Source organism: Anopheles gambiae, chromosome 3 (genome assembly GCF_943734735.2).
Source record: "Anopheles gambiae chromosome 3, idAnoGambNW_F1_1, whole genome shotgun sequence".
Classification (NCBI taxonomy): Eukaryota; Metazoa; Arthropoda; class Insecta; order Diptera; family Culicidae; genus Anopheles; species Anopheles gambiae.
Window position 1 is genome coordinate 98,188,419 of NC_064602.1, and position 13,148 is coordinate 98,201,566.

The 13,148-nt window shown below is 44.8% G+C and overlaps 2 protein-coding genes across 6 annotated transcripts in view; one reads left to right on the top strand and one right to left on the bottom strand.

The window, feature by feature from the left end:
- The window catches only part of LOC3291563 (transcription factor mef2A), a 114,666-nt gene that overhangs the window by 83,283 nt on the left and 18,235 nt on the right, over positions 1-13,148 (bottom strand). The window lies entirely within an intron of this gene.
- LOC1280355 (beta-1-syntrophin) overlaps positions 1-13,148 on the top strand; it is a 100,000-nt gene that overhangs the window by 72,713 nt on the left and 14,139 nt on the right. For all 4 annotated transcript variants that reach the window (XM_061659321.1, XM_061659320.1, XM_061659318.1 and 1 more), the window contains exons 6-7: positions 2,037-2,249; positions 12,905-13,122. In XM_061659321.1, the coding sequence (XP_061515305.1) occupies positions 2,037-2,249; positions 12,905-13,122 (431 nt within the window). The remainder of the gene's footprint in view (positions 1-2,036; positions 2,250-12,904; positions 13,123-13,148) is intronic.

Below are 13,148 nucleotides of genomic sequence, written 5' to 3' on the forward strand. Positions count from 1 at the left end.
TTAACCCGCAAGAACGGAAGACTCCCCATGGAGAGCAGGTACCAGTGTTATGCGGGACTGCAGACAAAATGATAAAGTGCGTTGCTATTTAACAAAGCATTCAACAACATCAGGGTATGGTAAATAAAAGCTCAATACTGCTTCAAAACGTTTAATGGATGGATAGAACGAGCTGCCAGCTGTTTGACGGCATGATCGATGTTTATTTATTTGCTGTTTATTGATTTGTTTGGTTTCAAAATATAAATTGAAACAATGGGTCCCGTGAGCATAGCTATGTAGTAATTTTAGTAATATTTTCAGTAGAATACATTACCTTTTCTTGTTCTAATGGCCTACTTGTACCAACCAAAAAACCGGTCCAAAACACCATTTTAATGAAACGTACCTCACCTTCTCAGTATACACGATGTTTGAGAGTTTTTTAACGAGTTACACACATCATTAGTCATGCAGCTCGCCCTCGATCTAGCACACGTTTAATTTAACTTTTCCTCTCCATGTCCATACATTTGGAACAGCGAGAGGAGCGTAAAAAGTAAAAGTGAAAACTTTACCTTTGTACAAACTTTGCCCATCCCAGAGTGGTGCACAAAAGTGTTTTCCTTCCCTACACACAACGTGTGCCTTTTTTTCTTCTCAAAGACAGCTATTAGGGTGCAAAAAGCTCTCATTAATGTAAGTTGGATTGCGCGGCGGAAAAAAGAACTTCAAAAAATGAAGTAAACGGATACTCCTCTGCGTGACGGTAGAGACGTTGAAGGATAACACCCACCGGGATGAGGACGGTGACTCTTCAAAAGTCCCTTGCTCTTCATCCTCCCTCAATTTGAGCCCTAACGAGTACAGCGATAATTTGGAGCTTTTGCGCTTCAGTTTTGCTTTGTAGAGTTTTGTTGGTCGTTTTTTATCCACTACACATTATACACCGCACGGATTAGACCGCTTTCATGTGTAAATTTCCAATGTACATGAAAATCCTGCTTACACAAAAACACGATACAGGTTAGAGACCATCCCTGACCCGAAGCAAATAAGAGCCTTTAACATGTTTGAGGCAACAACGCAAAAAAGGAACATAATCTTCAAACAGTCGAAAATGAGTTCAGCAACACAGCATAGCGACCATGGTTAAATAGAAGAACGCCAGCAAGGGAAGGAAAGCATGGTACACTTATCTCCGATTTTACAGTGCCATGAACATTTATGTTGGGAGCACAGTACACGGCACAGAGGGCATGTGTAGTCCGCGCTGCATTGTTGGAATATGATGCACCTCCATTCCCGTTACAGTACGCCGAATGGGGCGTTTAGCAAAGAGAGCAAGTGCAAAAGGTCACTGTGCTTTATTCATGTGATAATCTAGCGTTCACACATTTTTAACTCCGTGTCGGTGTAATATTCCCGGGAACGGAGGGCGCTGATCTTGAGAGTGGGTTAAAAAATAGAGTGCTTTTTCTTAAAAACGAGCTCGTTTCTGCTGCGGAAAGCTGTTTTAAAACGGGCGAAGACAGTGGCAAGGACGAAATAAATAATGCTAACGATCATCACCAAGCTCATCATCATCAATTCCACAGCGAGCTAAAATGAACGCTCCTTCAGTAAATGTACCTTCACCAGCCGCTTCTATTGACCGCATCCGCACTGCTACACACGAAACGCGTACGACGCCCAGCCTCTCATAAGCCGCTGCTAATAGCACACACACAGTAAGCAGACTTCGTCATAGTCAGCATCCTTTTTTTATGGCAAAAACAAACTGCTGCTCTAATTTACTGGCCCGAATGCTCTTGTATGCTAGCTTTTCGTTCCGCGTAAACCAACGACCTAGAGCCGAGCCGCTCGCTAGCATGGTCAGTGATGAAGAAAAGGGTTGATAAAGCATCCCACTTCCGCTACATCGCCCAGCATTTACCGAGAGCTTATCGTTCGATCCCGGGGCGTTCTGAGTCCATTCTCCGCCAAATACACACACATTTAACATAATTCTTTCTCCTCCATTCATCGCTCTGATGGTCTCTTTTTTCTTTTTTCAGTAAAATTTCTGCGTGAAGTCACACCCTACTTCCGGAAGGCAAGCATCATCTCTGAGGTGGGCTGGGAACTGCAGCGAGCCTTTCTGTGTCCGCTCGGCCCGAACGCGTCCTCACCGCCCGGCGTTGCCCCGCGCAGTCCGCCCCGTGCCGATACGCGTTACATTCCCCTGCAGCTTACCCATTTGGCCCGTAACCTCAAATACCACGATCCCGGTAAGTCAAGAGATACACAGTTTTTGAGCGCTTACGCAAAGTGTGGCAATGCAGGAAGGTGCAAGTGGAAGCGATACTGTAATTGAGCACATTTCATTCCAGTTGATCCTACCGCAGCAAAAAAGGTTACGAGGTTAGAAGTTTGCAAAATCAGCTAAAAAAAAAACACACAACTTCTACCTCTATTTATAACAAGCTCTAGCTCATCGGAAAAAATGAATGTAATAGTAAATATTCACAACCGGTGCGGCGGTTTCCCCCTGCCTGCTCTTACCTCTTCCAGTTGGTCCGAAACAAGTTCCGAGAGCGGTTTACATTTGCGCTAGTTGAAATGAACCATTATAAATATTTATTGCTACTTACGGCATTCCAATGCATCTGGATGCCTGATTCGAAATAGCATCTGCCGTGACTGTTCATCCAGAAAGCAGACACAGTTTGGCTCGGTCTTCCAGATGCTGGGAGTTTTAGTTTCAATAATTCTACGAAATGTAGATAGCAACAACAAAAAACCCAACTGACCCCGTTCGTTTTGTGTGAGCAGTCGGATTCAGCCCCCTCACCAGCAGCTTTCGGTGTTGCTTCCTTCCTTCCTTCCTTCCTACTGGAAACTATGGCCATCTTCGCAATGACTACCATTACCTCCTTCTTCCGGTCGAGCAACAGCTTGGCACTAAAGAACGAAGCTTTAGTGCAGCTTTATCTTACCAGCGAGTGATTTTGTGCAATGTTCATAGAGTCATCGACCATCCAGCACTACTACCGCAGCATCTCCCATCCGATGCACATTGCCGGAGGACAGAGGAGAGTAGCTTTTTTATACCCCCTTCATCCCAAGACCCACTCCACCCTTCCCCGCCGACCTTTCAACCGAGACGATGGCAAGCAAGAAGCGATGCGCCTGCAAGACTTCTGTTTCATTCCCATAAATATTGCATGGTTCTGAAGTTTGTCAGCTAATTGAGGACTGTCCGTATGAAGACGGCAATTCTTCCTGGCCAGTTCCCAGCTGCTCATCACAAATGTCAACGTTTGCAACTGTCGCCCGTATTCGTCTGTGCATGTGTGTGTGTTTATGTGGGTGTGTGTGTGTGTGTGTAGATAGCTTCATACCGGCACCGACTGAATGCAATCACTTCTGCACCAACTGCAGTCATTATGCAGCTATGCAGTGTCACTTTATGCCACCGACCGCTTTTTCCCCTAGGCCCACAAACACACACACATTCAGAAGGTCGGAAATGAAACTGCATCGCTGCTGGCGTTCCTCTCGAACTGCTGCACAGAGCATCATGACCAGCGATAGCTTAAGGATTATGTATGGGATTTTATTTTCGAGCACATTTGCTCGCTCCTGCCCGAGATGACTCACATTTTACCCTTGAAGGCATCTTCTTTCTCCTTCTTTTTCTTCTGTCTCTTTCTTGTGTGTTTGTGTCTGTTCATGATCGCCCATCCAAACAGACCTTTCATTTCGATTTCGCTTGTTATTTTGCTTAATGATACACTTCGGTTCTTTTGAGGCAAAGAAAAAAAAACTAAGGCAATTTTGAATCTTTCTCCGTAACTTTCCCAGGGTGCTTGGAAATTTCTCCTTGTGAGAAGCAGTTTCCGTGTGATGGTTCCAGTGACTGCTCCCTTCTATCAACTGTAACTACCCGCCACCCACACACACACTCACACTCGTGTACGGGGAGCCGAATTCGATCACAAAGTTTCGGGCAAGTTATTTTATGGTCCAGTAAAAGACATCAGCATTGTCAGCAGGATAGTCAGTTCGAGCGGATTTTTGCATCGATTGAACCACATAGCAAGTCTGCATCCGTTTTCTGCTCTGCTTCACAAACATGTCTGGCGTGCTTGCACTTCATCCCTTGCCCGGGATTCAAACATTTTCGCTGACCAAGAGCTGAATCTAATTTTTCAAACTACCCATTTGCTTCGAGTCCCACGTGGAAAAAAGGAAACGCAAAAAACTATAGTAATCCAACTCCCACTCAGTCGCAATCTTGTTTTTTTTTTGGTGAACCGATCTTACCGAGCTCGATTCCGATGATAAAGTTTCTTTGCTTTGCCGCTTGTTTATTTACTCTCGGAATTGGCTTCTATGTGTGTGCTTATTTGCATACAAATCACACAACATGTAGGGAAGAAGGTCGGGGAAGAAGTTTGCGTCTGACGGATCTCTTTTTACCCCTGGATGAATAACGCTTGTGGTCTGCTTTTAGGTAATTTGCAATAAGTAAGAAAGTAACTTGTACAAAGAAATCCTTGTGAAGCGATTTTTAGTGCAACCCTTTGAATAAATGAGCTTCAGGTTTTTTTTTTGTGTTTTTTCATCGGGGAAAAGCATTTCCAAGTCCCTGTTTCCACTATTCTAGCTGTGAGCACGTTCCCTTACAACGGCTGCTGCTTTACGAGCAATTGCGATTGGATCGATCAACCGATTGAGCTCTAGCAATTCTCTATTTGCATGCTGCGACTGATCTGTACGTGCTCCGCGCAACCGAGTGATGTATTGAAATGGGTTCGATAAGATCCAAACTAAAGCGAATGTTTGGTCGTTCTCGCAGGGCAAATGGGATGACTTATCTCAGTAGCTGTCGTTGTGTGTTGTGAGCTGCTCAATCTGGCTCAATACCTTCGGTAATTTATTTCAATTCGGTTTAGCTAAATATTCCCTACCAACATTCGGTACTTATCGGTGATAGGTGCTGTCAGATCCGTTGGGGATGGATGACAGCTGATGGTGAAGGAACGACGGTCCCAGTGTCTCAGAAGCCCATGACACATATCCAGCATTCGTGCAAACGTGCCACAGAAAACAGCTTGACGGTCGTGTTGACATACCAACTTTATATTTGCAAACACAAATTCATCTAGCTGCAGCTGCACGGGAGTGTAGCGAGGGTCTGCAAGCGTACTATCGTGATAGCAAGCTTAAATTGAATGGGTATAAGCAGGATTTCATCTTGTTTGCACAGCACGATCAAGCAATGTGGATCGGTGAGGAAGAGTTAGGTTTTAAATTTGTACAGCACAAGATTGGCAAATGGCAAATGGGAACTTTACCAGTATCATACACACACATACATCTAAACGAACTGAAATGAATCTGGCGATAATCGACACTCGTTGACCGAATGGAGAATGTCTTCAAAGGTTGCCAGGTTCGAGCGCTTCCAGAAAACCAATCCCAGCCAGCACTTGAAGGCTCGATGATTACAGATATCTCTCAGCTGGCTTCGTTCGGGGTCGGTGTTGACATGCGGTCCTGGGTGGACCATTTATTTTCCGGATCCCTGGCCTGCAGAAACCCGGCCCAGGTCACCGGCGAGGTGTCGACCGAAATCCGTTACCGATCCCTCGAAGCAATCGATCGATTGAAAGATAAAACAAAACGATAAACACATCTTGTTGCCCGATAGACCGTGTGTTTATGTGTGTGTTATCCCCGTTGAGCATCTCTCGCTTCCTTCCTGATGGAATGGTTCTGTTGTTACAGTGCAACCCCCTCGGGAGGTTTCGATACGCCCCGGCGAAAAGCGTACGGCTGGATGGATAGAAAATGGAAAATAAACTGTACATCAAATTGAAATCAAGCCTCCGAACGATGCTCTCGGCCCCACGATTGGATGTTTGATTTGTGAAACAGTTTGCACGCGTTCAATTTCTCCTGCTAAACGTTTAAATAGCGCCCGAATATGGATTGTACACTGCACAATAGAATTATTGGATTTTCATTCAGTAAAATAACGATTTGTAAACGTTAAGCTTTAGAAAAACTTTACATAGGATTTAATCGAAATTCATGATTTATTTTATAAACCCACGGACTCTCGATTTATGCAGACATCTTCCGCTACTCACTCTCATAAGGTGGAACAGAGTAAATAGAAATATGACTAACAAAATGAGACTGCCAGCATATCATGGAAATCATGCACAATATGCCATACAAGACGATGAAGATTTTATTCCTCACCCTAAGGAAAATCAAAATTCACAGTGCTCGTCTTCCTCTGTCTGCATCAACCACCCAAGCGCGCAAGGACACAGATACAGCTTTTCGCAAAACAAACTACATCTAAGATCACAGACAGCAAGGCAAAATAAAAGCATCTTACACAAACACAGCCGACCGGCAGGCGGCCAACGTTGCCCCAACAGAATGAACCTCCGGTGAAGGGTCGTTTCTTTACATTTTTTTCCTCGTAGGTAAATAAAAAGTTTCACTAGTGTAAAACGAAAGGGAGAAAAATGCTCACCATCAACCTCCCACTGGGAGCGGACGAGCGGAGAATAAAGCAAATAATAAAATCTTGAATAAATCACTACTTTACATGCACTTGCTTGCTGTGCAAGGGGAGAAACACTTTCTTGGCCTCCGTTCGTCCGACCGTGGTGTCCGTGAATTCCGAAAGCGGGCCAGTCGGAGTTGGCTAGATTCTTAAGTCAGTGCAGTAAACTTTGTAATCGTCAGTGTTGCTCATGTCACTTGCTTGGTGCGTTTGTCTGTCCGCACACCTTGCATAGTTTTCCAATAAGGGGGGAAGAAGGGAAACTGATAAAAATGTAAAGCGCAACCGGAAGTTAGCCGAAGTAAAGACACCTGCAATCAACTTGTCCTTTCACAGAGCCAGTAGAGCTTTGCTTGAACGCGGATCTAAACCATAAATACATTTACCGACAAAACGGTGCCAGTCTAATAGTAACCACCCCTGCCATGTTTCAAGTGATATTTTACTGAACGTTTCACGCGTGGCACGCTATCGTGCTCCGCTTCGTGCATGAGCGACCGTACGCCTCCATCGCATGCACTGCAGCTGTAGTACAAAGTACCATGCGCGTCCATGCATTCGATTTATCCAACAGCCGGCAAGCCACACACATGCCCACATTCGCACACTATTAAGCTGTCAAATAAGCTTTGAAGCACATTTGATAGTTTTCAATTTCGCCCAACCATCCTGTGCCGTACAGTACTGCCACTACCGTGCTGCCGTTATCGGTGGCCGGCGAATGGCTCGCTGGTCAGTAGCAACCAGCGCGTACCAGTACTGTATAAGCATAAAATGTTGTGTCCGGCAGTAGCCAACAAACATCAGCTTCCCATGTATGTGTGCAAGATCGATTCGGCACGGGGAAAACTGTGGGTTCTGCAATGTGCATGTGTGTACAATCGAACCTCACTGGTACCGTGGCTTGACTGCAGCTAACTTTTTCCTAGCACGTAGCCGCAGGGTAGGGGCCCGAAATCGAACCCAATTCTGAGCTACGAGGTCAACAAAAGCAACACCGGGCTAAAGTGCTGCACAGACTGCAGCAAAATTAAAACAATTTCCAATCGATTGATCAGTGTTGATGCTTTTCATAAGCGAGCCTGCGAACGGCGATTGCGTATCGAGCAAACATCGCACATTCGCCGGCTCGCTCAAAGTTTGTAATCCGTTTAATCAATCCTTTTATTGAAGTGTATTTAGCCAAAACGGTGAATAAAATTAAACGTTAACTTTGACTCTTGGGCAGACGGGATAGACTGTGCGTTTTTTGTGGACATGATTCCTCTTAATTGATCGCAAGACAATTAAAAAAATAAACGATACAGCAATTTAATCAATTTCAATCTAACGCGCCATGGCTTACAATACTTCAATTGAATGACCAATGTTCAAAGACTCCTCATTTTTCAGAGGCACAATAGCAAGAAGTTTGGAGAAAAACTTTTTAGACGATAAAACTTTTCACGATGCTCAAGATTGCTGCATCGATTGCAGGAACATTCTATTAAGCTTGCTCCATTGCATTCCATTTTGGCTTGCGTAAAGATTAAACTGATATATTTCATTTGAGTTTTTGCACCCATCCCTCCAGCTCATGCATTGAATGTCGGTTAGCAAGAAATAATTGCAAGGATTAATGTATTTCATACACTATCCAGTCATTTTTCAATGCTCTCTCTCTCTCTCTTTCTCTCTCTCTCTCTCTCTCTCTCTCTCTCCCTCTCTCTCTCTCTCTCTCTCTCTCTCTCTCTCTCTCTCTCGCGCGCGCGTCTGGTTCACAAAACATAACACAATGGAAGTAACATAATTTAATTTGTATTTACACTTTAAATAATTCAAATATATCCCAATCTATTACCGATCGTTCCCACTCGATCAGTGCCAAGACTTACAAATTCGCCCCGATTCGCAAGCAATTGCCATTATGTGGTGCCGTAAATCGTGCTTTAACACACCTGTAGCACAAATCCCAGGGCACACATTTGTCATAATCAGGCAGAACCGCGTAAAACCACAAGCCGGCAGCAGGACGCAACCGCAATCATACTCCTTCCTTTCCCCCCGTGTCCCATTCTTCCTACCAAAACCCCTTTCCAGTTAGTTGTTCTGAAGAGAAAACGAACCCGTACAAGCCCCGCGAGGAGGGTGGGGGCAAAATTCCCGGAAATACGCCACAAACGCAATCGGAAGAAAATCGGCTAGAAATCTCAGCAAATGGATTGGCCGGGAATTGGTGGCTGAGGCTTCTGCTTTTTTTATTCGCCCTGTTTTTTTTTTCTCCCAGCCCCCCTTCATTGCTCCCGTTAGTCGTGGGTCGTTTTTCTTCATTTCTTGCCGATCCAATTTTTAAAAAAGGTGAAAGGGATAGAGCGAAACAGAACCAACAACAACAAAAAAGAAGCTCGCCCTTCTTTCCGTTCAAACAGAAGCACGATGAACAGTTTACCTTCCCACCACGGTATAAGCGGCTAAGGATGCAAAGGTAAAGGGAACCTTCACTCTCGACCGGGTGCGTTTTTCTGACACGGGAGCGCTAAAAATATGATGGCAGCAATGAGATGGGGTAATTTCCGGTTTCCTTCTTTTTTATTTTTCATACAAAATCATCCCCATTGCTGTTTCCCTCCCTGCCCCGTTTGCCCGTAAGCGAACGGGCAGCTTATTTCTTCCTTTGTCTATCATCACCCTCTGGAGATTGAGCAATATTTGCTTCCTGGTGGGATTAGGGATGGTTTCAACGAACCCCGTCTTATCCTAAAAACTCGGGACAACCTGCAATGAAACTGATGGCTGTCTGTAAAAGCAGTGAGATGGTTTAAAGAGGAAGCATAGCTTTGGTGTTTCCTTTTCGCCTCCACTTTACGCAACACATACAACAAGTAAGTGCGCATTGGACAGACGAGAGTCGATAGGTAAGCAGGGCACCATTCCAATGGTTTCTGCCTTTCCACAGGAATCACAACGTCTTCCTTCACTATGAACAACACTCTCCGTAAACTCAGCTATTGGCATTGCTACTTCAGGCCGGAAGTCTTCACTCTTTCGGTTTAGACACTTTCGCATCCGCGGGTGCTACCTTCTCACAGAAAATAACTTCCATTTACGATTGTTTGCGTTCGAAGCGAACGGATGAAAGCGTATTTCTGTCCAATTGAGAAGAGAGAAAATTACCTCCAAGACTATCATCTGTAGAGTGCAATCGCAGCACAAGCCTAATGAGGGTTAGAGTGTTAATCATAAACATTCCCTTTTTATCAGCTTTTAGCATAATTTCAATCTGCTTTTTTTGCTGTTCTTTTTTAATTTAAAATATCGATTATTTTTGTTTCTTGCGTTTAAACAAGCGAAAAAAGAACTCCCACTAACCGTTCCCAGACAGATGGCCCTCATAAGACATAGTCCATCTGTATCAGTGTATCATAAAGTTCGATAGGATATTTCACTGCAAAAAAGGGTGGAAATTCTTTCAGTAGTTTTCTCTCCCACAGTGAGCAAACAACACTTGAGCAGAAAAGCATAGAGATAACTTCTGATTCCGTCCAGCGAGCCCTATCAACTTACACTCACATGAGAGGAGGTGAGCTTTCTGCCAACAACAAACTTTGACCAAATCCCACTTCAATCGGGAATACTTTTCTTCTGCAACAATCCGCAGCTATCAGTAAGTCAGCTGCCTTCTCGACTTGTAGGAAGAAAAGTGGAAAAATCATTCTACAGAGTTCACCGGGTCAGAGCTCCATACCTAAAAAGGATAACAGTATTGTCTGTGCCCTGATGTGTACTGCTTCATGCTACCCAATACTGAATCCCGTGTACTCCACCGGGACTACATGAAACAAAAGTGGAAAAGTTTAGAAGCGCAGAAAATAAAACACACAGCAATAGTTCTGCCATTGCAAGAAAGCATCCGCCCTCCCCCAATTGACCATATGAAAGTGAAGATCATATCGAAACTTTTATCGTAATGCAAGCATCACGTTCACCATTTCCCTCGCGCTGATCGTAAACTACCGCCACCGTCACGGGCCACACTTTTTCAGTGTGGGGGCGAAAAAACAACACGAAAGAAATTGGAAAATCTCTAAACAATCATCCCAACTGCATGGGGCACAATGGCAAAACCCCTTGCAACAACAACAATATTTCCAACCCCATGTGTGCATGATATCTCGATTATTGGAACTGTTGTTCTGGGTGTAAATTTATGCTGCAATCCAACAGCCCTTCCTGCGAGCAAAATTTCTTCGCCGTATTGCACATTCAAGCACACCAAGTTCGCCCATAAAACGCCGTACTTTAGCACGAATTGAACGTCAAGGATGTGCACGGTAAAACATCCGATATTATGAACCATTTACGTCAACACCTCGATAACACGCGTACAGGATGTTGCTTTAGAAAAGAGTGGAGGAGGTAGGAAAGCTCCAACACGAATCGTGAGCATATAGAGTTTAAAAAAAAAGTTTGCTCGTTCTAGAGGTATAAACGAAGCAAAGGTATTTAAAACAAACAAAGTCAAACAAAAAAACCGAAACACTCTCATGAAAAACACACATACACCACCTTCTTCTCTTCCCCCGTGCCCAGCTGCCAATCAAACCGTGGTGCCCCAAGAGCGAACGCATAAATAACACGATGTTGAGATTTTATCTGCCCTTTTGCTGCTACTGGCACGCCATACTCCCGGAACAACATCGGAGTACCAACCGCCTAAACGAATGTGTATACGTGTGTGTTGCGTTCGTAACCGTTCGTGACGCTAAAATCGTGGTTAAATTTATTGCAAATCGAATTTTGCTTCCCAAAAGCCTCTGCGCTCTCTTCCACCACCATTTCCGAGGAAATGTGTGCCCTCACCCGAGGTGAAAGGATTTTGCGTGCGAAGGACAACAAATTTTCTTATCTTAAACGGTCGTCTAGGTTGGCGTGGCTGGGGAAAAAAACACGGGACACGATTTATTGGCACAAAAGGAGTGGAGCTGGATCGGTGACCTGGTGAAAGTGGTTTCAAATTTTTGGGGACACAAATTATCGAACCATTGGTCGAGGTTAGAAGAGAATGAGGTCAGATTTGGCCTGGGATAACACATGAAAATTGATAGGTTATTAGATAAGCAGGAATGTTGTTGACGCTTTTCTAACATATTGTTTTTATTTTATATCTACAAACAGTCTCATTATCTACTTCCTCGCACAAACACGACAATTTCACGGCAGTTGATAGGCGTTCCATTACATAGTGTCATCGTGGCACAATTGAACATGCTCTCCCTCGTTCAAATGTAGTTGTTTCCCATTCCTAGTTCCGACGCGATTTGAATCCCTCCCTACTCATCTCACGGTCACTACTGTTTGCTCTCTGACTCGTCGCTTTCTTCCCGTGGATAAGGTTAATTACATTCCACCGAGGCAACGCCAGCATGCATGCTAATATAATGTGCATTCACCTCGACACTTCAGGGACACACACACAATGCTTGGGATCGAAATGGTTCATTTAACCGGACGGTCACCTTGAGCAACTGTGTCTGCTCTAGCACGTGTATACATGTGAAAGAACAGCGACGGGCGGTGGGGATTGAATTCCGTTCCGGAGATATTTACCATGAAAGATCGAGCATAGCCGCTCGCCCCCGGAGATGGTAATTTCATTATCCGTCCTCTAATTAGAGCGCGTTTCATTTTACTTTCATGACAATTTAATTTGATCTTGCACCATAATGAAGTCAAACTGACACCTTCACTGCCACCCGGAGCGGAATGGAGGCGCTTGGGTTGGAAATTATTTTTTCTCAACGCGGGACTAGTTCGCGTTACCAGAGCTGGGATACAAATTTTCCCCGTAAGTACCGCTCTTGGAAAACAACGTATTCATTAACACAGCCAGCCGCTCCGGAAAAGCACTGCAGCACACACATTCCATGTAGTAGCAGTCTCAGCTATATCCAGCTTTCTGGGGAAAAGAGCATCAACGATTAAACCATTTCTAAGAGCGAGTAATTCTGCAAAATAATCGAATCATTTGCGCTCCTTGAGCCACGGAAGCTTCAACACGGCTTAGTGGCAGGTGAGTGCTCTATTCACTGTTTACATAAATCCTGCCATAATGTTGCCCGAGACTCGTAAGTAACCGTTCCTGGAACTGTTGTTGACGTGCTTTAATCTTGCGAAAAATTAATTCTTTTCACATCACTCCACAATATCTTTGCGGCCAATTGCACCGCACCAACTGCTGGGACAAGCCGGGAGATGGTGCAAAATCCCGCAAGCGCATCACACAACTGGCGAAGATGCCGCAGCTCCGATTGGCTCCCCACATCTACCAGTTTTCTCACACCACGTCGTGCTTTTCTGCTTTCCCTCTTTTTGCAGAAAACCGCTGCATAGAGCTCCACTCACCGGATGGCATCCATTCGTGCATCTTGCGAGCGATGGATCCACAGGAAGCGACCACATGGTTCAACGCGCTGCACTCCGCCATCGGCAAGAGCACTCAGAAGGCGCTGCTGGACGCCAACCGGGCCCTGGTATCGATCATCGGCGAGCTGAAGCACATCGGCTGGCTGAGTCGGCGGAGCGGTGGTGAGCAGGTGAGTACACACACACACACACACAC